The sequence below is a fragment of the Miscanthus floridulus genome, chromosome 8 (genome assembly GCF_019320115.1).
Source record: "Miscanthus floridulus cultivar M001 chromosome 8, ASM1932011v1, whole genome shotgun sequence".
NCBI lineage: Eukaryota > Viridiplantae > Streptophyta > Magnoliopsida > Poales > Poaceae > Miscanthus > Miscanthus floridulus.
This window is the reverse complement of record NC_089587.1, coordinates 105,839,354-105,865,264: the sequence shown is the minus strand read 5'-3', so window position 1 is coordinate 105,865,264 and position 25,911 is coordinate 105,839,354. Positions and strand designations below refer to the sequence as shown.

General features: G+C 46.6%; 3 protein-coding genes across 6 annotated transcripts in view; 1 reads left to right on the top strand and 2 right to left on the bottom strand.

Annotated features, from left to right (window-relative positions):
- The window catches only part of LOC136477125 (uncharacterized), a 33,993-nt gene extending 16,225 nt beyond the window's left edge, over nt 1–17,768 (top strand). For 2 of the 4 annotated variants that reach the window (XM_066475161.1, XM_066475164.1), the window contains exon 10: nt 17,402–17,768. The gene's annotated coding sequence lies outside the window, so the exon portion shown is untranslated. Of the gene's footprint in view, nt 1–6,493; nt 6,515–17,401 lie in introns of those variants that run through there. The other 2 variants (XM_066475165.1, XM_066475162.1) reach the window with 2 other exon arrangements.
- On the bottom strand, nt 14,184–16,000 carry LOC136469688 (uncharacterized). Its single transcript, XM_066467782.1, has 3 exons — nt 15,841–16,000; nt 14,491–15,564; nt 14,184–14,407 (listed from the first exon to the last, which is right to left on the bottom strand). Exons 1-3 carry the CDS (start codon nt 15,998–16,000, stop codon nt 14,184–14,186), a joined length of 1,458 nt encoding a protein of 485 aa, XP_066323879.1.
- A 499-nt stretch (nt 17,769–18,267) lies between the features above and the next one.
- LOC136473174 (phosphoglycerate mutase-like protein 4) lies at nt 18,268–21,647 on the bottom strand. The gene is made up of 6 exons (XM_066470855.1): nt 21,302–21,647; nt 20,043–20,093; nt 19,859–19,969; nt 19,576–19,707; nt 18,902–18,977; nt 18,268–18,723 (listed from the first exon to the last, which is right to left on the bottom strand). The coding sequence occupies exons 1-6, from the start codon at nt 21,605–21,607 to the stop codon at nt 18,497–18,499; spliced, it is 903 nt and encodes a 300-aa protein (XP_066326952.1). The 5' UTR covers nt 21,608–21,647; the 3' UTR covers nt 18,268–18,496.
- Nucleotides 21,648–25,911: the final 4,264 nt, after the last annotated feature.

Below are 25,911 nucleotides of genomic sequence, written 5' to 3'. Positions count from 1 at the left end.
ACCAGGGACCGTTATGCTCAGGACCGCAATAGTTTGGACCGTTTCAACCGTCCCCACACAGCGAATGAACGCCCAGCACAGAACCGCTCCGCACCAAGCACTGGAAACTGGAAGGCACCCGCGCAAACCCCTACAGGCAGTGTGCCTTTCACCTGCTTTGCTTGTGGCCAACCAGGTCACAAAGCCGCTGAATGCCCTCAGAACTCAGCTGCACAGAAGTCTCAGTTCAAGGGATCAGCTACTCGTGGACGTCTCAACCATCTGGACGCCGAGGAAGCACAAGCTGCCCCTGACATTGTGTACGGTATGTTTTTAGTTAATGGCAATACTGCATCAGTTCTATTTGACTCTGGAGCAACTTGTTCTTACATATCATCCAAGTTTGCATGAGAACATGACCTATCTGTAACCCCACATGAAGATCCTATCATCACCAGCTCACCTTTAGGAGACCTAAAGTGCACCCACACCTGTAAGGGAGTGAGTCTTACCATTGAGGGTCTTATCTTTAGAGCTGACCTAACCCTACTACCTTCCACTAACCTAGATGTCATCTTAGGTATGGATTGGTTAACCATTCACCGAGGTATCATCTCATGTTCACCTAGATATGTCCAAGCGACCCACCCATCAGGCCAAGTCGTTAGATGTGAACCTCAGTCTGGAAAGTCCACCTCTATCCTATGTGCCCTTAAAGCAAGTTCAGAATCACGAAAAGAGGAGAAGACAATTCATGATGTGCCAGTAGTCAGAGACTATCCCGATGTATTCCCTGAAGAATTACCGGGTATGCCACTAGACCGTGATGTCGAGTTCATCATTGATCTGTTACCGGGAATGGGACCCATTGCCAAGAGACCCTATCGCATCTCAGTTGATGAACTGACTGAGCTCAAGGAACAGCTTGATGAGCTCATCTCGAAGGGATATATCAGGCCCAGTGCTTCACCCTGGGGATCCCTGATTCTGTTTGTTAAGAAGAAGGATGGCTCGATGAGAATGTGCATTGATTACCGGAACTTGAACGCAGTCACCATCAAGAACAAGTACCCCCTGCCAAGAATTGATGATCTACTTGACCAGCTTCGAGGTGCCAAGTATTTCTCCAAGATTGACCTCAGATCCGGCTATCATCAGATGAAGATTCGAGAGAGTGACATCTCGAAGACAGCATTTGTGACTAGGTATGGTCAGTTTGAATTCACCTTGGTGTCCTTTGGACTCACGAATGCTCTCGCATACTTCATGAATATGATGAATAAGGTTTTCATGGATGAACTGGATAAGTTCGTGGTGGTATTCATTGATGACATCCTTGTCTATTCATCCACCGCTGAAGAACACGAACATCATTTGAGAACGGTGCTTGAGAAACTAGCCCAACATCAGCTATACGCAAAGTTCAGTAAATGTGAGTTTTGGCTACAGGAAGTTGCCTTCTTAGGCCATGTACTATCAGCTGAAGGTGTCGCAGTTGACCCAGCCAAGATTGAAGCCATGAAAGAATGGGATCAACCCCGTAATGTGACAGAAATCCGAAGTTTCTTGGGATTGGCTGGATATTATCGCCGATTCATCGAAAACTTCTCCAAGATAGCCCGTCCGATGACCAATCTACTAAAGAAGACCAAGGAGTTTGAATGGACGCCCGAGTGCGAACAAAGCTTCCAGGAATTGAAATAGAAGCTTACCACAACTCCTATGCTATCATTGCCTGATATCAGCAAAGATTTCGTGGTCTATTGTGATGCATCCCGTCAAGGACTTGGTTGTGTGCTGATGCAAGATGGAAGAGTGATAGCTTATGCTTCTCGACAGTTGAAAGAACACGAGAACCATTACCCAACCCATGATCTGGAGTTAGCAGCAGTTGTGCATGCCTTGAAGATCTAGAGGCACTACTTGATAGGCAACAAGTGTGACATCTACACCGATCACAAGAGCTTGAAGTACTTTTTCACTCAAGAAGATTTGAATATGAGGCAACGCCGATGGCTTGAGTTGATCAAGGACTATGACCTGGAAATTCACTATCATCCGGGAAAAGCTAATGTAGTCGCAGATGCTCTTAGTCGCAAGAGTTACTGTCACACCTTGATCACTGAATCAGTACCACCTGAGTTCAAGGGAGAGATTGATGATTTCCAACTAGAGATACTACCGCATGGCTTGCTGAATGAGCTCCACATACAATATGATCTCACAGATCGCATCCGTCAAGCTCAGAAAAGTTGTGAAGAGATTGAGTATCTCCGTGGTCTGATGAAACTAGGCTACAAGACCAACCACCAAGAAGATGAACAAGGAACCATCTGGTTCAAGAACAGAATCTACATTCCATCTGACCTAGTACTACGAGGGGAAATTCTGTCGGAAGCTCACAATTCCAAATACTGTATTCACCCTAGAGGGTCAAAGATGTATCAAGACCTGAAGAAACACTTCTGGTGGAAAGGCATGAAGACAGACATTGCAGGACATGTGGCACATTGTGACACCTACAACAGAGTCAAGGCTGAACATCAAAGGCCTGTAGGATTGCTAAAGCCTCTTGACGTTCCCGAGTGGAAATGGGAAAACATATCCATGGATTTCATAGTTGGATTGCCCCGTTCACAGAAAGGCAATGATTCCATCTGGGTGATTGTTGATTGCTTGACCAAGATTGCTCACTTTGTACCAGTAAAGACTAAGACCAGCGCCAAGAAATTAGCGGATCTATACATTGAACATATTCTCAGATTGCATGGAGCTCCCTCTAGTATTGTATCCGATCGTGGCCCTCAGTTTGTGTCTCGATTCTGGGAAGCTCTGCACAAGTCCATTGGAACCAAACTTGATTTCAGTACCGCTTACCACCCACAGATAGATGGACAGACAGAATGAGTAAATCAGATCTTAGAAGACCTGCTTCGCGCTAGTGTACTGAATTATGGCTCTGATTGGGAGAAATGCCTACCTTATGCAGAGTTCTCTTACAACAACAGCTACCAAGCTAGTATCAAGATGTCGCCATTTGAAGCTCTATATGGTAGACCTTGTAAGACACCTTTGATGTGGTCCCAACCGGGGGAAAGATCATTCTTTGACTCCGCTAAGATTCAAGATGCAGAAGAAGGAGTTGCACAAGTGAAGGAGAATTTGAAAATTGCTCAAAGTCGATACAAGAGCTATGCCGACAAAAGGAGAAGAGAACTTGAGTTCAATGTGGGAGACTTTGTCTATCTCAAGGTATCCCCGCTATGTGGAATGGTCAGATTCCATGTGAAAGGCAAGCTTGCCCCTAGATTTGTTGGCCCATACAAGATTTGCAAGAGAATTGGAAAGCTCGCCTACAAACTTGAGTTACCTAAGGAATTGACGGGTGTACACTCCGTATTCCATGTCTCACAGCTACGCAAATGTTTAAGAGTACCCGATGAAGCAGTCCCAACTGGTACACTTGACATTCAAGATACACTTGAGTATAGAGAACATCCTATCAGAATTCTGGGTAGAGATACCAAAGAGACCCGTAGCAAGACTATTCCTATGTGCAAGATTCAATGGAGTAATCATACTGAGAGAGAAGGAACATGGGAGAAAGAGTCTGACCTCCGGCTATGATATCCCTACCTTTTTGAAGAGTACGTTACGCTTTAATCTCGGGGACAAGATTCTGTTAAGGGGGTAGGACTGTAACAACCCAAAAATCCACACACTGAAAATACCAACTACAAATTTTTTCTTAAAAACTTTCATGTGATGATGAGTGTCATGTATAGTAACCCAACCTAAGAAATGCATTAGGTCTAACCCCAACCCAAGTTAACACATAAGCATGGCATGTCATTAGTTAATTGCGTTTATTTAAATTCTAACAAATAAGTGTTACATACATTAAATTGTGATTTGGATTTCCATTTGAGTTATGATATGCTTAACAACTCTAATAAATTAGGTGCACCAATTTGGAATTCAGATTCTAGAACCAAATTCGAATTCAAACAAAAGAGATGAAATGAAAAACGGAAAAAGAAAACGAGGAAGAAGGCCTCGCAGCCCAGGCTGCTCGGCTTCGTGGCCCAGCCAGCCCAACTGCGCCCACCTTGCATCGGTGCGCTCGTACGCAGCCCATGAGCCGGCCCAGCGCGTCGCCCACGCTCGCGCACCCGTCTGCCTCGCTCGCAGCCACTGGCCGCTGGACCCCGCATGTCAGTCGCACCCCCCGTCTACAGTGTCGTCTTCCTCACCCACGCCTCAACCGCCTATGCGACCGGCGCCCGACAGCTGTGGCAGGGGCAAGCCAGGGGGTCACGCCTGGGGCATGACCCTGTCCCCTTGCGCTGCACCCACGCAACCCCGCACCACCGTCTGATGCGATGCATCCGCCTCCACCGCACGATGCCATCCGCCCTGGGAGGCATGGCGCTCGACTATAAAGCCAGCCCGCACATCGCTCACGCCCGGCGCCCTAGCTTCTCCCTCAGCCTCCGCCGCCGCTTGGTGGCCCAGCAGCCGCACCACACCGAGAGTAGGGGGGCGAGAAGGAGATCATGAGAGGAGGATCGGAGCCCCCGCACACTGCCGAAGTCGCTGGAGCCGAAGGCAACGCCATCGTCATCATCACGATCGCGGGTCGGCACTGCACGGCACTACTTCTAGAGCTACACGGCCGCAACTCGACACTGCACCATCATCCTTTCTTCCACAGCACCCACGGTGAGCCCCGGTTCATTCCCTGCTCGCCACTAGACCTTGCTACTCCGGCCATGGCGCTCCATACCGTGAGCGCGTAGGCCAAGGCCATCCCCGGCCTCTAGGCACACCAGCACAGCACACTCACGTTGACCATGACCATCCCCGAGCCCTTGGACACTGTAGGCCTCTCTAGGTTCCCCGAACACCGTAGTCGAGCACGCATGCCGCGCTCGCAACGCCGCCGCCATGACGCAGCCACCACTAGTCCAAGCACCAGACCACAGGTCCGAGCACCTGACCACCAGTCCGAGCACCAGACCACAGGTCCGAGCACCTGACCACTAGTCCGAGCACCAGACCATAGGTCTGAGCACCTAACCACCAGTCCGAGCACCAGACCACAGGTCCGAGCACTTGACCACCAGTCCGAGCACCAGACCATAGGTCCGAGCACCTGACCACCAGTCCGAGCACCCGACCACTAGTCCGAGCACCAGACCACTAGTCCGAGCACCGACCGCCGTGGCTAGTACCGACGGGAGTGCCTGGCGCCTCCTTGACTCGCCCGTTCCGTTCGCTGAAGCCACGGGTAACTCACGCGCACGCCGTGACCACTCCGCAGGAGCCCGTAGTGACCCGCGCGCCTCGCTGTCGTCACCATGTTGCTGTGGCCACCGGGAAGACCCTACCGGCCACCTAGGGACCAGAAGTCCTGCCCGGAGCTCTGGACGCCCTCACCACATCCACACGGATCCGTAGGAGCCTACACGCCCCACTGTGATGCCTCCGAGGCCATAGCCCCCACACTGACGCCGCCGACGTGATCGGAAGGCTGTCCGCCGTGGCCAAAGCCACCGGAGGCCCTGGAGGACCCCTCGACCTACCAACATGCCCGCTGGAGCATTGTGATGCCCATGCGCACCACAGAGCCGGCCAATGCCGCTGCACCCACGCCATTCCCGCACGCCAGTTGTGCTCGAGCCACCGTTCGCCGTGACCAGTGACTTAGGATGCACCATCCATCACCCTGACTCCACCATTGCAGTCGCCATGGCATAGGGAGACTTTTCCCCACCTCAATTGGATGCTTGAGCCATTGCGGGAGCTCGCCGGTGAGCATGTTGCCGGTGGAAGCGCGTCGTGGAAGAAACAGAGGAGAAGGGGCAAGGTGAGCAGCACAGCCCTGTACTCGGTGCACATGAGCCAAGCCGAGGAGAAATGACGATGGGCTCGGTCCACCATGGACCCTGCCTTAGGACCATGGATCAGGAGCGCTGGTCCACCGTGAGCCACACGGTGTGAGCCGTGCTGCGGACGAAGCCCAATAAGAGCCCACGGCCATGACGTGGCTACACCACAGCACGCCACCTGTTCGGCCCGGCCCAGCCCACACCGGCCCGACCCGAGCCCACCAAGGCCCGTTTGAGACCCGTCACGTATTGACCGTTGACCTGGCCCCACATGTCTACGACCCAAGAGCCCCTGGACCCACCTATCAGCTTGGAACCGAGACGATGACGTCATGCTGACGTCATGCTAACATTAGCATGCCACGTTGACCAGTGACACCGTGACACGAGTCAGCCCAGGATTAATTCAGCCTTTCCATTTTTAGAAATAGATTTAATCTTCGGAAATTCATAACTAATTCATACGACCTCGGAAAAATACGAGACCAGGACCAAAATTCATTTAAAATCAAGCTCTACGCAATGAACTCATGTTTGAGTGCATTTGACTCTTTTGAATTTTCATTGCTTCTTTGTGCTACTCTATAGACGTCGCTAACACGACTATAATGCAAATGTTGCAGACTCAGAGGAGAACCTGACGGACAAGGACCGTAAGTACCGTGAGGAGTACGGAGACGACTACACTGAAGGTGCCACATCCCACCCAAATCTCGTAGCACCTATTATGCATGGCTAATATAGAACTGCTATCGCTTTACTTTACTGCTACAATCATATTATGCTAGGACTTGCATGGTAGTATGCTTGCTTAAAAGCCTTTACCTTGACGCAACCTTACCCCTGCATACCCTGCTATTAGGCTAGACACATGCTTGCTACTATATATTTCATTACTTATACTTCTACTATGCTTATACTATGTGCGTGGTGGGAACTGGTGTTACCTGGACTATGGGGAGAGTGCTGCGTGTGTGACTTGGGTGTGTGGAGGGTGAGGGTTGTGTCGACCAAGTTGGAGTAAACGACAAGCCTGGGGCAAGTCTTGCCATGGGGTGCTACCTAGGCACCCCTGGAATGGATACCTGTGGTGGGTAAAATGGTATATGAGGTGGACCTGGGTGTGAACCTGTGACGGGTGGAGCCTGGGATGGAGGTGCTGTGGTGGCACGATGAATGGAAACCCCGATGGAGACATTCTGGCTTGGTCATCCCTAAGGACTTACTAGTACTCAGATTCACCAGGAAGCCTTACGTACCACTCGCCCTATATGGTGCGGGATGGCTGGACTACTTGGTAGGATATTGCCACTACTGCTAGGTTGATAGCGGACAGTGTAAGGAGGTACGGGGCGCGGAGGATTCCCCCCACACCCTTCCGAGACTTCATGGAGACCTTGTGGACCTGGCTCATGACTCACAGTTTCAGCCACCCCAGACTTGACTTGGGGTGAACCAGGGCTGAATGGTAGAGTGGCATTATCCTAGGCTAGCAAGCAGCCGGAATCAGCCTAGTTGACGACGATCAGCGAGGAAGGCGGATCTTGTGGTTATGTAAAACCTCTACAGAGTGTATGGTTGATCGATTGATACATGTGCTGACTCGTCGGCTATGGACCTTTCCTGGGTTTCGCTTAAACTAGATAGTGAGATGAGTCCTTCTCTTCTTCCTCCATGAGAGAGTGTCGGTCATAGCCAGGGGCTACGGGCCTTGAGACAGTGCCAAGAGGGAGTTGGCCTGTCGACTGAGCGATGGTATGGTTATGGTATGGTGATAGTGAGGAGATGGTGGTATATCGATCCCAGGATCAAAACCTGGCTCGGAAAAGGGAATGGAGTGGAATGTGTGTGGGAATGGTGTTAAAACTTGACGAACTATTACTATTTACTTGATATGTTATTGCATAGGAAACCCCAGCCTTATAGGTTCATTTTGCTTATATCCAACTTGCATCCAATTTCCACAAAGCAATGCTCATAGGGATGAGAGTGGCCAGTACAAATCGTACTGATAAATTTTGGGCACACAGGTTCTGCTGAGGAGTATAGTTCCGAGGAGTTTGACGGATGAGGGGTTCGTGCCTATGCTCGAGTTTGGCAATCTTATCTTCAAGCTGTTCTGAATGAATGCTACTTTTGATTCCGCCAATGCGGCGATGTAATAAATTATGTAATTCCGCACTATTGTACTCTGATATTATTGTTTTATGGATGTGATATTCGACTGGAATTTGGGTAATATGATCTACAATGATCTTGTTACACTTCGACGCTGTGGATTTCCCTTCGCGGAAATCGGGGTCATTTCACCTATTGTCTGAACCAGTATAAACCTTGTGTCTCTTTGCATCACCATCCGGGATTATGGACACACAGTATACTTTCACTAGTTGGTTGAGGATCCGCCGGACCCAAAACACCAACAGCCAGCGTACTAGGGCAGTTGGGCTATACAGTTCGGCGTTGCTAAGACGGTCTTCAACCAACGACCCATAGGCACCCAAATCCAAAATAGATAGTCAGAGATCTAAAATTAGTCTTCAATAGAGTACCTATACGCGAGACCTATTTTGGGTTATCTGAGAGACACAGTCTAAATATGGATATCCTCTCTCCTGAAAATCCATTTGCAGAAAAGATTCTCTTTTGAGTCTTGTTGTTGGAGAAGATGTCGAATAGGTATTGAGCCTTTTGTTTGTACCGCTACCCAAAGGACAAATAGATCTTATATTTTGGATGTTGCTGTAGCCTAACGCCCAAGATCGGTGGTCCCGATGCAGCCCCATGTCCGTATTTTTTACTATTTAACCATTTTTTCAAAGAAAATTTACATTTGGCCCCTGGAAGACTTAAACTCATCTTTGGACCCTGGGATCGGCGCCATGAGTCCTGGCGTCGAGGTAACACGTCTCGGCGCCACAGATCTTGGCGCCGAGGTGCCTAGCCGAGATTCTATGTGGCGCCATACATGGCGTGAGGTCGGCGCCAAGATATGTGGTGCCAAACATGAACGTCTGCAGCACGATAGGACGTGACGAGCACGGCCGCTGCTGTGCTGTAGCAGGAGGCCATGCTACGCACTGTAGCAAAAGGCCATGATGATGCTATAGCTAGTGCCGGGCAGGCAGCCTGTGTGCGGCTTGTGCGGTGCACTGTAGCGGCACTGTAGGCGTGTCAGCTACGCACGCTGTCCCGCCTCGTCTCCGTTGCCCACGCCTCTGCCATGCCAAAAATACAGTAAGCACTGCCCCTATAATATTAAATTAACTATTTATAACAAAAAAAGTTTAGTAGAAGAGGACAAAACTACATGGCTTAGCTAATTTATATCCTCAAAACAGTAAGGTGGTTGGGTTGAGTGTTTTTTTAGAGTTCAAGGGCAAAAATGCCCCGGCCTTTCAACATTAACAAAAGACCAAAGTTCACAGCGCAGTTAGCTCAAAGAGCCTTCAAACTCCAACTGGCAGATGGTGAACACTCACCCAGCCATTACCAGGCAAACAACCAAAAAAGACAGAGTACAAAGCAAATTCCAGAAGCAGGCACTTAGACCAACACTAAAGAACTACACCCTATTACATCTCTGAAAGGTTTCAGCTCCTTCATCAGGTAAGACTCAGCAACACCAGCATCCTTGAACACTTCCCAGGTAAATGATCACCTTCATCATCGGCCACCGATGCCATGCTTCTGAAGAACTTGGCATTGTGTTTCTGGTGAAATCGGGAAGCCAGTAAATCATCTTTGCTGCAGTCTTCAAATCCTCCAGGAAACCATCCAGCCACTTCTTTTTGTTCACCGGGCACAGAACTATCCAGTTCTATAGCAGCCCCAAGATCTTGTAGAACAATACATCCATACTTTTCCACCCAGTCCTCTGAAAACAAAGTTCATTCCTGAGTTTCCAAATCGACCACAACACAGCAGAAGTTGTCATGTTAATAACACTATACTTTTTTTCACTCAACCACAACTGCCCTACACTAACTATGTCTCCACCTACTTGTATTCCTAACAACTCAGCGACAACTGACCAGCATCTCCTAGCAACCACACAACCAAAAAATAAATGCTGGCAGCTTTCATTCTCCACACAGAAAAGACAAGAAGCATCATCTACTTTTCTACGTTTGGCTAAATTATCCCTAGTTAAAGTTCTGTTATTAATCAACAGCCATAAAAACATATGGACTCTAGGAGGAACTTTAATTCCTCAAACAGCCGATACATGCACTTGCTTAATCCCTCTAAAATTAATAACTTTGTACGGCGATTGAGAAGAGTAAGATCCTTTAGAAGAAAACTTCCAGATCATCTCATCTTCCTCATCCGAGAGATTAACTGTTGAAACTAGTTCAACTACTTCTAACCATAACTAATAAAGATCATCACTTACAGTTCTCCTAAAGGTACATTTCAAATGTAAACCATCCCACAATTCTACAACAGTCTTCCCATGTTCATTGATGATCCGGTAAAGAGGCCAAAACTGTATGGCCAGACTAGACGAACCTAACCAAGTATCTTCCCAAAACCTAACCTTCCTCCCATTCCCAACCTTCCACAGAAACCCCATCTTAGCAGCCTACGCTGCCCACATAAAACCCTTAAAAAAACTAGAAGCAAAAGAAGATCTAGTGAGCAGAACATGAGGATTCAAAGTATCATACTTGAAGTCTATTAACTCTTTCCAGAGTTTATCTCTATCTACATTATATCTCTTAAGCCACGAAGCCAAAAGACACAGATTTAGATCTCTCAGATTAGGGATCCCAAGACCACCAAAATCTTTATGCATAGAAACTAACTTCCAGTTGGCTAAATGATATCTATGGTTATTCTCACAATCATCCCAAAGAAAATTAGCCATATGGGTATTTAACATTTTAATGGCCCATTTAGGGATCTTGATAAAAGACAGAAGATAAACAGGTATACTAGAAAGACAAGATTTGATTAAAACTACCCTAGCAGCTAGGGACATCAGCTTTCCTCTCCATCCTGCAATTTTATTCATCATTTTATCCACTAAAGGCTGTATGTCATCTCTGGTCAGAACATCAAAATGTAGCGGAATACCTAGGTACTTAAAAGGGAAATTACCAACAGGGCAGGAGAGAATATGGGCTAAACTATGTACTTCATGCTCTCCTAAGTTGATTGGAATCATTTCACTTTTGTTAAAGTTAATTCTCATACCCGAAATTTGTTCATACCACATAAGAATACATTTAAGATTTTCTAACACAGCCTCCTCAGCTTTGGAAAATAAAATAGTGTCATCTGCATACTGCAGAGCCACAATACCCCCTTGCCTAAAACCCTCTAGGAGCCCTGTCACAATCCCTGTATGAACTGCTTTTTTCAACATTCTAGACAGACCATCTCCCACCAAGTTGAAAAGGAACGGGGACAACGGATCTCCCTGTCTTAGGCCCTTGCCAGGCTTGAAATAGGAACTTTCCTCCCCATTAACCATAATACCCAAAGATCCTCCCACCACAACTTGTCTAATCTAGTTTATCCAAACTGGATCGAAACCTCTGGCTTCTAACATATCAAAGAGAAAACTCCAAGATACTCTATCATAAGCTTTTTCATAATCCAGCTTAAGAATAACCCCAGGTTCACCACTTTGATGCACACTATGAACCAACTCATGAGCCACTACTACACTTTCTAAAATAAATCTTCCTTTTATAAAAGCTGATTGAGTTGGAGCCACTATCCTTTGAACCACAGAGCTCAACCTAAGAGTTAACAACTTAGAAAACATTTTGAAGCTGCAATTTAACAAACTAATAGGTCTGAATTGCTTCATATTTGTTGCCTCCCCTACTTTTGGAATTAGAGAAACCAAGGCAAAATTAAGTCTCTTAAGTTCTAAATCCCCCCTATGAAAAGCATCAAAAAGATGCATCACATCATTTTTAATGAGATTCCAAAACTTTTGGTAAAAGAGAAAGGATAAACCATCCGGCCCAGGAGCACCTTCTGCATAACAGCTAAAAATGGCGTTTTTGATCTCTAACTCAGAAAAAGGTGCTATGAGTAACTCATTTTCATTCCTCGAGACCTTATCCTCCTCTTCCCAAAAATTTTGTCCCAGCTTAAAGCCAGGCTCTGAGTCCTTAGCAAACAAACCTTTGTAAAAATCTACTGCCACTCTCATCATCCCTTTCTGATCATAAACCAAACTAGTAGGGCTTTCAAGGCATTCTATTTTCTTTTTTCTACTCCGTTGGTTAGCAACCGCCTGAAAATAAGCCGTATTCTTATCACCCTCAAGAATGTTTCTATCCCTAGAACGTTGTCTAACTCTAATCTCTTCTAAAGACCAAATTTTTTCTAACTTATCTTCAATGTGCGCTAACTCTTGTCTCTCAACACTAGACAACTCTCTGATTTTAGCTAGACTTTCCAGTCTAGTGAACTCTTTAGACAAAGCCACTTTATCTCTATTCTGGACAGCTACCTCATTTGCTGCCCACCCCCTAATCATCCTTCTTAAGGTCCTCAGTCTAAATTGCCATCTGTCCATACAGTTAGACAGGGTGCAAGGGGTTCCCCAAGCTTTCTCCACTATACTATAAAAGGACTCCTTTTCCAGCCACCATTTCTCAAAACGAAACCTCTTTTTTGCCAAAGCAACTATTCATCCTAGAATCTAAAACTAGAGGGTTATGATCACTTGGAAACCTATCTAGAGCTTTGACACTGGACAAAGGAAAAGCAGCATCCCACAAACCAGAGACAAAGATCCTATCAATCTTAGCTAAAATAGGGTGCTCTTGATTATTTGTCCAGGTAAAAAATTTATTACTAGGATTCAACTCAATCAAAGCCCACTTGTTAACCCAGCTGTTAAACTCATCAGCCCACCTATGACTATACACTCCATTACTTTTATTAGAGGCAAACCTAACAAGGTTAAAGTCACCCCCAATCAAAACTAGGCCATCCCAAGCGCCCATCACAGATTCTAACTCTTCTAAGAACTCATGCTTAAGATCATCATAAGCTAGACCATAAACCACAATAAGTTTCCAAACAAAACCATTAGCTTTGTTAGTAAGCATTACACTAACCGAAAACTTTAAAACATCCCCAACTACCATGTTAAAGATATCCATGTTGGCCCCAACCAGGATTCCTCCTGTTGAGCCTTTAGCTTCTAAATGATGCCAAGCAAAAAGAACATTACTAGACAAGGCCTTCAGAAAACCTACTGACAGAGAACTTTTTTTGGTCTCCTAATGCCTACAAAACCAGCATGAGAATCCTTGATTCTACTAACCAGGGCAGGAACCCTTCCAAGCTTACCCAAACCTCTAATATTCCAAAGCAAACCTATCATTTATATCTTTTCTTGTTCTTCCTTCTAGGCCCTACTTTGGACCAACCTAATTCCTAGTCCTTCTTAGACAGATCAGGATTTCCATCCTGATCACTTTTCTCAGATGTGTTAAAATCACCATCCAAGTTATTGCTATTAACCTGAGAACCTAAAATAGATGTAGCTGCTTTACTAGAACAACCAGCATGACTACCCTTAGAAAACGTATCGCCCATTCTATCCAAATCTAATTGTACCATCTTGTCTAAAACAGGATCTCCATCCTCAATATCTATACCAATATCCTTGGCCACAGAAAGCAACAAGTTTTTAGAAACAGGATGAGGTTTAGGAGGTTTTTTGCTTATACCTGCATTGTCTTCGAGATACCATTTCCTCTTAAATTCCTGGGCACATTCCATGACCTTCTTGCCATCATCAACCCTTCTGCTACTCCTCCTTAAAGGCATCATAGGCCCCCACTTTTGATTCTGGTTAAATAGCTTTGCTTTGTCCCTGTTAGCATCAGCTAGAATCCTTTCAGCCACTTCATCACTAGGTTGTGTCCACACCAAATCTTCCTCACTATCATTGTTTTTTCCCGCCATCTGATATTTTTCAACCATGAAAACTTGCTTATCCTGCTGAACCAACTTAGAGCTATTGTTATCTATGTTTTTGTCTAGCAAACTTGTGTTCTTTGCTTGCAGATCATATATCCACTCATCTGGTAATTGGATTCTCTCATTATCATCATGAAGCACCAAGGAACTTTCATCTTCTATAACTTCATCATCACCATCCTCTACTTCTAATTCCATGGCTCCCAGCAGATTTGCACAATCAAAAGCTAAGGCATCCTTCTGAGTTGTGACACTGTCATCTTCAAACAGCAGAGCTCTCTTAGCAGATTTGCTACTCACAGCAGAGCTACCACCTCCCTGTGGTTTATCTGATGGTTCAGGTATCTCCCTCTCCTATGGTTCATGCTCCTTATCCTTCTTTGGGTTATCATCATTCCCTTTTGCAAAGTCCTTAGGATCATTATCATCCAACAAATCATCCTCCTCTAACTCCTCTACATCTCCAGAATCACCATCAGTTGAATTATCAACTTGGATATATCCCTCAGGATAGAAGGAGATTTTGTACACCCCAGCCTTGAACACATACAGTCTTCCTCTGGGGATTCTTGTAGGATCTTTACAAAGGATTTGACTCTAATCAGACTAAAGAAACTGTCAAACACTGAATGCCAGTCCAACTCTATCATCAGACCCAGACTTGAAGCAACCTCCCTCACTGTGTTCCAATCAACCCACTTGGGAGGGATTCCCTTGATCTGAACCCATACATCAACCAACTTCCCAACTGGTTCCACATCTCCATTCCACACACTTAGCGAAGCAACAACTTTGGGCCTATTCAGCTGAAATAGAGAGGCCTTTCCAATCACAACATTCTCAACCTTCCTACTAGGAGGAAACCTGACAATATAGCTTGTATCATCAGTCTTCTTCAGCTGCCAATTCCAGTCCTTATCAAACAACTCTCTCAGATTTTGTAAAATCCCTGCCTCATCAATTTCCCCTTCCACAATATTGAGCACCCCAAAGTTATCCATACCATCCCAGTGACTAAACCTATTGTCCCTAGCTCCCACATCAATATGATAAAAACCTAGACCTACACAAGCACTTCCATAATACTGAGCAGCCATTGGTGGTTTGAGCCATTCAGGACACTGCTCCACAACATGGTCTGTAAGCCAACAGTTGAAACAGACCTTGGGTCGATTACAGCTAGAGCTCAGATGCCCCATCTCTCCACAGTTAAAGCAGACAACATATAGATTCCTATTCAGAGTAGCTTCTGATTTCTTAGGCACACCCTCAGTCTGAATGTTACCCTCAACCCTTGGAGCTCCATCCCTGTGCTGTTCCCTCACCTTCATATCTAGATACTGTTCTTGCCCACCATACTGTCTGGACGGTTGCTGCGCCCTTCCCCTCCCTCTACCAAGGTTGCCACCTCCTCTAGGTCGGGTAACATCAAAAGAACGACTGAAGCCTTGTTGAGGAGGGGGATGAGGATGAAACGGACCTTGATTTGGGAAGAAGCCGAAGGGAGGTGGCGGCGTAGGGTGACCATAGAAGGGCGGAGGTGGCTGCTGCTGGAACCAACTTCCTCCACCCCAGTCCCCCCACTTCTCCTTCGGACTACGGGGTCTGGGGCCCCGTCCCTTTCCTCTACCCGCCATGGAACCCTTGACGATCTTGACGAAGCTCAGCCTCTTCCCTTCCCCCCAGATGTCTTCTGCAAAGCTCAACTTGGTCGGAGTCTGATCCCACTTGTCACCTTCGCCAATCGGAAAGCAATCTGTGGGCTCAAAGGATTTGGCGAGCCACAAATCTCGACGAATCCTCACCAGGTCCTTATCTCTCTCCTCTCGAAACCTAACCCGGGGGTTGGAGTTGGGGACGAACCACAGCTGACCCTAGAAATCCTGGATCTCATCTCCCTCAAAAGGGTCCCTGGGTTTCGGTTTGGATGGCAACGACGCCCGAAACCGCGACCACCATTGAAGCGGACCCGCTACCTGCTCTCCCCTCAACACGCCACGTCTCCTCCTACCAGAAGAGAGCCTGTCAACCGGGCCAGGGACGACCCGCTCGACACGCTTGACTCGAGGAGTCCCGCGCTCCCTGATTGGAGAGTCAGGCAGCCTCACCGCCGGCGTTGAGAGGCTGCCGCCGCCCCGCGACACCGAGAAGAACCTCACGTGTTCTCTCATCTCTCCTCTTCTCCCTTCAAACCCCAGCCGGGTTGAGTGTTTTTAGCTAGTGGTTAAGACACATCACTATCCAAAATACAGTTTGTGCGTGCCAAAAATTTAAACCAAACTGGGAAAGATCATTTCCATAAATTCAATTATTTTTTTTAAAAAATAGTGAAAATACCAAAGTAAAATAGTGGAGGAGGCAGCTCGTCCGCATGCACACAGTGCTTCTGTATGAGAGGCTGTGAACTGCATGCATGGGGTCCGCTCATGTGCTAGGTGTGTTGAATGGCTAGGACTTGATGTTGACTTCACATGTCCCTAGCAGGCACAGTGACGACGACCATGCTATAAAATACTCGTGCTTGCATTTTTATAAAATACTCCATGATTTTACTGAACTGATTGTGCGGCAGCAGCTTGTGCGCTAGCGACTGCAGATTTGCAGGTGCTTGGGGAGAGAATGTGCATATGGGAATGAGCATATCTTGCACTTTGTTGACTGTTAAGGATGATGAACTTGCTCCCGTTTTTCAGTAATCAGTAATATTTTAGTTTGACATTTTCTTTGTTTGGTGAACAACACAGTAATAATCCTTCCACCAGATTATGGCGCATTTCGAAGAACCTCACGTAGGAGCATTTTTTGGCAGGTGATGGTGTATTGCATCTGCCTGTTCCGCACTGCTCCATCGTCTCGATGCAGGGGAGCAGAGAAGAGCAGGTAGCGCAGCGCAGCGTATACTCCATCTATCTCGAGCCGTTCACCTTTGCCACTGCAGCAAGCAAGCGCAGCAGATTACGTGCGCCGCGGTCGTCGTCATTGTGCCTGCTACTGCTCAGGGGCGTGGGCGAGCAAGCCTGCCATTCCCAAGCCTGCGACTGCTCATCGAAACACTGTGCGGGGAAAAAGCAGCGCAACACTGTAGCACTGGCCGCGCTAAAGTGTGCACCGAGGTACCGGCCACGTAGGATTTCCTTCTGTGCACGGCTAGGTACCTCGACGTCAAGATCTGTGGCGCCGAGACGTGTTACCTCGGCGTCAGGACTCATGGCGTCGAACCCAGGGTCTAAAGATGAGTTTAAGTCTCTCAGGGGCTAAATGTAAATTTTATTAAAAAAAAAGGGTTAAATAGTAAAAAATTCAGTCCCCCGTGCATAACAACGACGTAAGCGTGAGTTTCGGGCTTTCTGCTTTGCCACCCGTTGACACTGGCGGTCCACGTACAGGTACAGTATACGGAGCCGGCCGGTCATATAGAGCAGAAAAAATAGTATCGATGATGTCGTCACTCGTAGTACATACTCTTGGGTAGAAAGTACTCCACGATCCACGTAGTAGAAGCAGCCACCTAGCTAGATAGGTGACCAGTGCAACTGACAGTCACTTCACTCCTCGTCTTGTCATTTGGTCAGGTCACCGAGGAGCAGCAGGGCCGGCGACACGGCGGGCGCGGACCCGGACGCGGTGGCGCAGAGCTACTGGCACGTCCACGCCCAGGACAAGAGCGCGTGGACGCACGAGATGGACATCCGGTCGCCGTCCTTTATGTAGCACCAGCGGCGGCGAGCCCGCCCGGCCCGGCGGACCGGATGGATGGAATCGAGCAGCAGCCGCCGCTGTATACGGTGCATAGCAGGTGAGAACCAGTCGGTCTTGTTGTTGTGTACGTCGTGCCCTGTCGACATGGTACGTACGTGCATACGTATGCTTGGCTGACGTCGCTTCTCTCTGCACCGGCTGTTAGGCAGCGCAGAGTATTCGAACCGCCCTTTTAGGTGAAAGAAGCAGCACAGAGCATTTGTGCCAACAACAAGTGGTTAGCCAGTACAGGACTGCAATCATGGTGTCCTTTTGGACGAAAGGGACGGGGGTGATCTGTCGTCGGCACTCAGTTAGCTGGAAATGGTTTTCGGAGCGCGCCATCCGAAAGGGACGCGCTACTTCCTCGGCCCTTTTACGCCCCCTCCCTACCCGGGGGCAGGCAGGCCTCCGTGCCCGATCGCACGCCATGCATCCGGCACCGTCATCACTGCGCGCAAGATAGATAGAATAGGGGCCATGATCCACGGATGTGCACGAACATGCGCAAACGCAGATGGTTTTAGCTTCCACATGCGGCAGATGTTTTCAGAGCAATCCACGACCGGGGGGCCATAAGGATTCGCCCCGGCTCGGCCTTCAACTGTTTCGGCAAAATTCGCGCGTTCCCAACGGGAGAAAGTATACCATTCTCCACTAGACCACTACTCATAGCAACAGGATTGATTGGTACAGTAAATTCTGACCGAAACGGGGTATTTAATTTTTTACCATTATTATGAATGACACCGTAACATGTGTCACTGATACATGTACCACTGACGTGGTATCTTAACTCTATAAGTCTGATAAAAAGTTAATTATTCCGACCGAAACGAGCGATGTCTGCACGTGATAAATGCTTGCGTACTATACTATGCACGTGATAAATGTTGCATGTACTACGATGCTCCCAAATCTGGAATTTTTTAGGCGGAGGTCTTATCGCCACCAAAGGCATTCTCCAGGACGCCCGTCTCCTGAAGGTGACTGATGTCCCCGCACATCTTGACGATGCAACGACCGGTGGCATCCGACACGAGGATGACACTCACTGACGTGTTGTGTATTTTACAGTGGAGCGGCTTCGTAGGGCTGGCGTACCTGTAGAGTTCCCTGATGGTTCCGCCGTGTGAAACCAGGATAACTCGCTCCCCTGTCATCAGTAGACAGCGGCTCATGAGATCGCAGGTAAACATCAAAGTAACATTTCTTTGACATATCTAAATAATACAACCCAAGCAATCACATGCCTATGGAAATATAAGTAACTCGTATTTACTTATAATAAGGATCAGATCACAAGGAGTCCAGGAATAAAGCTCATGGCTTACCTTTGTGTTTCTCAACGATGTTGTACAGACATGACACACATCGCTCTAACAGTTGATCAAGACTCTCTCCACCACCCTGAGAAATAAAGTCAAAGAGAGTTAGAAAACAATGCACAAGACTACAAGAGAATCTACTGCGTGCAGCTAAGAATAAATCTAGTGAAAGGAAAGCTTTATGGAGATAGGAAAATCACGAAAACCAAGCTGTTCTTTCCAGATACAGCATAACTCAGGGAGTCAGGGGTAAGAGGTTCCGCCAATAAGAATTTTATTGCTTGTGTAATGGTTCGACTGTCTTGAGGAACTGTATAACTAAATGAGTACTGACTTGATTGGAATACTGAGCTTTTATCCGTTCAAGTTGTCTACAGATATAAATAAGCCCGTAAGAGTTAGTTATCTATAGATGTAGCAAAAAGCTTCCTCCCAATAAGCTTGATCTTATTTCACTGGTAGCATATTATACTTGGCACACATAATTTGGAAGTGCAAAATCACTGTATATTCCAGTTTGAATTGCTGATACCTACGTAATAGTTGACCATGAGCCATTTAATGCACATAGTTTCTTCATCATCCATAACATAACATTATTGATGTGATGCTTCAACACATCTTAGCATGTGCAGCAATGCTAAGCATAGTACTTGTCAATAGGTTATAAGAACACTTACAGGAATTTGTTGATATCTCTTGTGGGACATAAAAGCTTTGTATGCCTTTGGTTTCTCTGTAGCAGCATCTTGAAGCTTCATGCCCTGCAGATCTCCAATGTGTCTTTCTCTCAGTGCTGGATCAAACACGACCTGAACGATAAAGCATTGCATTCATTAAGCTCCATTACGAATTTTACAAGCAACTGAACCATGTACAATCAGTATATTTCCAATCACAGAAGTAACACGTCATGCAGAAATATCCACACAACATAAGAGGGGATGAGTATAATGGACATACATTTGGCACATTGCAAATTCTTGCGATTGTTTGCGCAGTCTCTGCTGCTCGCTTCAGATCAGAAGAGTATATGGCAACTGGTTTCGCTTCTTTAGAAAGGCGATGAGCAACCTTTGAGAAAAAATTCCCCATAAGAAATGCTACTAAAAATACCTAGTGAAAACCAGTATAAATCATACCATACCGCAACAGCTTGCTGCCTCCCAATATCATTAAGCTCTGCATCCAAGTGTCCCTGGTGCAGTATGATACCAGTGTGGAGTTAAAAAAACACTCTTATGCTGACAATCAAAGAGCTTAACAATACATGATTTCTCAGTGAATAATAATTTCCCGGTCAAGGCAGGTATTAGTTCATGGTGATAACCAGCTGGCTAAGTCCAGGGTGTAAAACAATGTATTTCCAATTTCCATCAAGCAAACACTTGAGCTATGAAAAATGACTAGGCATATTATCTTTCCTTTGTTTGCAAAAAGGTGTTTGTAAAGGACACAAGGGTGAATGCTATCGATTTCCATAGATACATATTACAAGAGGCATGAACTATCTGAGATAAGTACATGTGCATTATATGAGTAAGAATGTTAATATTCCCTCCATTCCAAATTATAGGATGTTTTGGCTTTTCTAGATACATAGTTTTTGCTATGCACTTAGATATACACTATGTCTAGATAAATAGTAAAAGCAATGTATCTTGAAAAGCCAAAACGTCTTATAATTTGGAATGAGTGGAGTATGTCACAATGAGCAAATGCATTACTTGATTACACTAGAGATGAGACTTTCTTCAATGGATAGAGTCGAGACTTAGAAGACTACCACTTTAATAACAATAGTGTTAGATTTCAGACTGAAAAGTGAAAACGAAAATTAAACAATGGTCCAAATGACCAAATCTTAACAGCCCTAGAAGCAGATTCTTGTACTGTTCTATATGCAGTGCAAGCAGGGAATGAACCAACATCCTTTTAGCAAGATGACAAAACATCTTAGTTGGCTGCATGAGTAGATCAAATTCCACTATTCAACGCAACACTAACAACAGTCCAACATATACTGCAGTGTAATCATTCAGCCTGTTCGCTGGTTGATTTCTGGGCCGATAAACCCGGCTGGTGCTGGTTTGTTGTGAGAGGAAAATACTATACCATGGCTGATAAGCCCTGACTGAAACCAACAAGCGATCAGGCTGATTGTGGCCAACACAAACTCCTAGGTTTTATTTTGTCCCTTCACTTGAGAAAGTAGCTGTAGAGTAGTCCCTACAAGGACGAAGCACTAATCCAAACATTCAAAACTATTAAACTAGTGCGTCACATCTTAGGTCCCTCAGGTTTCCTCCATCACAGCATTTTCCCAGTTTAAGCAAGCAGTGTAAGGCCAGTCGTAAGTTAGCAATCCCATGGACGGCAGGACAGGGGAGGAGAAGCAAGCGGCACCTGTATGATGCGCGAGGCGTTCCATGAAGTCTCGCCGTGCCGCACGATGACGACCTCCGTGAACTCGCCGGCGGCCTCGCCCCCGGCGCTGGAAGCGGACGACGACATCCCCCGACCGGCTCCCGGAGCGTCAACCCAGCGGATCTGCGGCGTGGGGGCTGCGGCGGGTCCGGTATGGAGGGACGCCGCGGCTTTGACGGCGGAGGGTGGAGAGGGGAGGAAAGCGGCGAGGAACGCGTTGGAGGGGCCGGGCGGCGCGGACGGCGGCGGCAGAAGCGTGATTATAGGAAGGCGATGCCAGAGCATATCCGGCGCACGGCACCGCCGACCACGAGTGGCAGTCAGGGAGTCGCGTAATCATAAGGTTCATATGGGCCGGTTTCTGGCAGGATTGTTAGGCCGGACCAAAATTAGCGCATGGGCCATAATGTGGAAGTTTTACGGAAGGAAGGCCCAAGATTAGGACTTCGGTTTGGACTGGACGGCCGTCAGTTTTGTTTCAGTCTCCTTATATTACCTGGGCACCAGGCCTCTGGCCAGTGGCCACGCGGTCACTCACCTCCTTTCGCGTAGGGATGAAAGTACAAAATCAGATCGGACACACTGATCATGTATTATGTTCCATAATTGTTGGTGTTTCGAACAAACATCAATAAATAAATTTGTATATTACGTGTCTGGCTTGGATGGTGTACTAAGAGGATACAAAGATTATACTGGTTCAAACCGAATGTCCCTACGTCCAGTTTTGGACGCCTCATGTTACTAGCACTGAGTTTGTAGTATGGGTTACAAACTGATGAGAGAGGGAGGAGCTCCCAAGTCCCTGTGGTTCGATTGCTCGATGCTAGAGGTTTTTGATCTAATACGGTGCGATGTACCGATACCTCTTAGTGGGACGCTCTGCTTTCTCTTTTATAGCCCAAGAGAAAGCAGGAGTTACAGCCAAAGAAAATAGGGAAAAAGAAGGAGAAATAAGGCTCCCAGAGGTGTGCCATCCTCCTCTTCACGTGGGTCCCACTGACCCTATAGATCGTGGTGGTAGCGGCGTCGCACCGGGGTCTTGTTGGCCACTATAGCATACGTGTGGGCGTCATGCGTCGTTTTTGTTTTCCATCCTATTTGAGCGGACGGAATGGTCAAAGGATCTCTGACAAAGGCCATACATGGGGTTGGTGGTACAGTGCCAGTCAACTGACGCCGGTCGACTGACGTTGGACGGTGGTCAGACAAGGAGTTGGGAGCACAGTGCCGCCCTATTGACGCGGTGGGCGACGTGAGTCTCCCAGCATGGCCTGATGTGACTGCCAGTCGCATCAGGATGCGCCTGAAACGTGCTTCCGGGCGTGCGCCTCCACGCTGTAGTGGTTGAAGCGGTTCGGGTCCTACCCTAGGGCCAATGCTTTTGTCCGGTAGCAAATCCGACCCCCGATGAACGAGCAAGGCGGAAATCCCGCCCTGGGGGCCGGGCGAGACGGAATCCGACCCTCGAGGGGTCGAACGAGGCAGAGCCCTCCTCGTGAGACCGGACGAGTCGGAGCCCACGCCTTGGGGTCGGATGAGGCGGAAACCTCGTCCTTGGATTTGGACGAGGCGTGGCCTGGCCCTAGGGGTCAGACGAGGCGAAAACCTCGTCCTCGGAGTTTACAAGGTGTGGCCCAACCCCTGGGGGTCGGATGAGATGGAAACCTCGTCCTCGGAGTTCGACGAGACGTGGCCCGGCCCCTGGGGGTCGGACAAGGCCGTAGTTGCGTCCTTAACCATCGGATGAGGCGACGTGATGCTCATTAATCCTTTGGCTCGGATACCCGGGTATAGATATCCGACAGTAGCCCCCGAGCCTTTGGAGGAGTGAGACACTCCTACAAATGCTTTTTGCAATCCGTTGCTTGAGGGCGCACGGGAGTACTGTTAGTTATTATCGCTTTGTAGGATGGCGAACTGTGTATGACACTCGTCGTTTGTCTGTGATTGCGTGTTCGGTCTCTTTACGATGCCGAGCCCCCGAGCCCCCCGCGCGTAGCAAGGGTCCGGTCGGGGGGTCGATTCATCTTGTGATCACCATCCCTCATGCGTCCATTCGCTAGGACGGAGGGGCTGAGCCGTGCCGTGCTTTCCTCGCTGGACGAAGCACGACGCTCGGTGAGTTAATGGGCTTGTTCGAGTGGAGCCCCGACATCCCCTTCGCGGGGGCCTGGTTCAAGATCGGCTGGTGACTGGCTCTAGATTCTTGGTGGCCTATCCATATAGTTCCTGGATCCGTTCGACCGGTCCGAGGGCTCGATGTCTTTCTTCGAGAAAAAACCATGGACCCTGCATTATCCATGTGGCCGAACTGCATAATCTAATGCCTCCTAGGAGTGCTTGTCTTCCATTACACACTAAGCACTCAAGGGATAACACTAAATTACACAGTTCCATCGAGCACACCCTAGGGGAGAACCCGAAAATTCACAGTTTTCCATCAGGATCACAAATGAGAGAATAAAGCTTGCATCATTCTTAACCATTTCTTACATCACTTTTTATGCAACATCAGAGTATACTATTTACTGTTGATAATAGCATAATATGATCATGTTATCAGAGTTATGAACAATTTAATTTAACAGCGGAATATAAACATGTGATCAGAGTTACAGCGGAAATAAACATCTATTCATGACATGATAAAACAATGATATATAAACTATGACAATAGATTATAAAACTTCTATTTATAAAAACATTTAGGGGAGTTAGAAATAAAAACTATGATCGCAGCGTAAAGGAATTCTCTCTGAGCCCACCATGAGAAAACCACATACAAGGGTCAGCTCTAGCATCCGTCTGTCATCTGTAACAGGGGAAAATAAAACTCTGAGTACTCAATTGTACTCAGCAAGACTTACCCGACAGGAGAAAAGAAAAGACTCTAAGAATATGCAAGGCTATCTGGCATGTGGGTTTATTGCATCTATAGGAGCATCACTAAACGTGCATCCTTATATTCGATTTTATTAGCAGTCATAATTAGTTCATTAACTAACCATTCTATGTAAGCACCTATGCTACTTTGAAGCAGGTGGTAAGCAATCAGATTCATTTTTTCATCTTTCATCTTCCAGTTCTTACTACGTTGCTAGACTGTAGACAAGCCATACTGGATCGCCTAGCGATTCACGAATCAATGTGCCCAGCTGGGTACCCCGAAACACACGCTCCGCTTGTAACCCAAGCATAAGCAGAACCAACCCACTACCCTCCTGTCATGGGGTCTAGGTCCCCGTCCAAACTAGGACTCCAAGCCCCCACCCCTGAGTCCCGGACTCAGTGCGGTGCAAGGACCTCCACCCAAAAACCACCCTGACAGTTGGTCCGAAAAGAGCCGAAACCCATGACAAGAGAGTAACAAGTCTTTCATGTGCCTATACCCAAGTATGTGCTCAAGATAATAAGTCTGTGACCTGTCTAGAACCCAATGCAATGGCCGGTCCTTAACCGACACAGACAGGGAAACAGTGTAACCAAGCTATACCCCATTGGCCGTAGGACATAACCTCTTACATCCACCAATACCCAAACCATATCCCTGCCTGGTCTCCATTTTCCTTTTACCATTTTATCATGGGTGATAATGATATAGTAACAACAATAATAAATTTCCTATCTTTCGCGAGTGACAGACAATCACTCGACTTCTATCGGAGTCCTGTAGCATAACAATCTATACGATCCTATCATACTAGTAAGACTCATAGGATAAAGATTTATATATGCAAGTGGGTTTTATTCAACTCCTTAAAACTTAATGCACAAATATAATTTAAAGTGCAGAAAAGTAGAGGTTATGCACCGGGGCTTGCCTGGGTAAAATATATACTAAAAGTTAGTATCTGCATCTTCAGATCATCCACCATCATCTGAATAGAAAGCTTTTCGCATCATCTCCTGGAGAGAATACCATTACCCCATCTTCAGATTCCTAATCATCATTCAATTGATCCGTTGTTCCATCATCGTACCTATATGATATGCATTGATGCAAATGATGCAACAGATAATTAACAAGGCAACCACAACTCTTAAAATAGAGTATATACTATGAACTATCAAGCTAGCTCTAATGACTAACGTACTAATCTACGTATCATCATCGTCAAGAAAGGTGTCATTTCGCAACAAGTGCTTTAGTTATAAAGTTCCAAGGTGTTTCTCTATTCTATTCTATCGATTTAATCTTCATTCGAAATAGGGCATCATTATCTATCTAGCAACTAATTATTCTGGAGTTACAAAATTACAGTGAGCAGCTAATAATATTAATAATTTATGATAAAATTTTTAGAGTCAACACTATCACCGATTTATCAAGAAAATTTCTACAAGCTTAGGTCTTATTAAAACTAAGCAATTTAAATTAATTATAGCAACCCTAAAAACATCATCAACTAGATGAACCAATTACGCTAATAGATAGATCATGATTTTAAGAACTCAACGAAATTTGTTCCATAATTTTTGGACTCCTAAATGATTTTATATTTAAAAACAAAATCAACTCAAAATTTATTTTAGAAAATCTTCACTAATTCATTGGAAAAAAGAGAAGACCGTGCCCACAACAGGCG

What these genes read in the sequence shown, in the direction of transcription:
- LOC136469688 (XM_066467782.1), bottom strand. Translation starts at nt 16,000, where the DNA reads ATGAGAGAACACGTGAGGTTCTTCTCGGTGTCGCGGGGCGGCGGCAGC. An exon ending in GGTTGACAGGCTCTCTTCTG is followed by an intron (nt 15,565 to 15,840) that starts GTAGGAGGAGAC and finishes CGATTGGCGAAG; the next exon opens with GTGACAAGTGGGATCAGACT. An exon ending in AGTGAGGGAGGTTGCTTCAA is followed by an intron (nt 14,408 to 14,490) that starts GTCTGGGTCTGA and finishes TCCTTTGTAAAG; the next exon opens with ATCCTACAAGAATCCCCAGA.
- LOC136473174 (XM_066470855.1), bottom strand. Translation starts at nt 21,607, where the DNA reads ATGCTCTGGCATCGCCTTCCTATAATCACGCTTCTGCCGCCGCCGTCC. An exon ending in AGAGATATCAACAAATTCCT is followed by an intron (nt 18,978 to 19,575) that starts GTAAGTGTTCTT and finishes TTTATTTCTCAG; the next exon opens with GGTGGTGGAGAGAGTCTTGA. An exon ending in CATCGTTGAGAAACACAAAG is followed by an intron (nt 18,724 to 18,901) that starts GTAAGCCATGAG and finishes TACTGATGACAG; the next exon opens with GGGAGCGAGTTATCCTGGTT.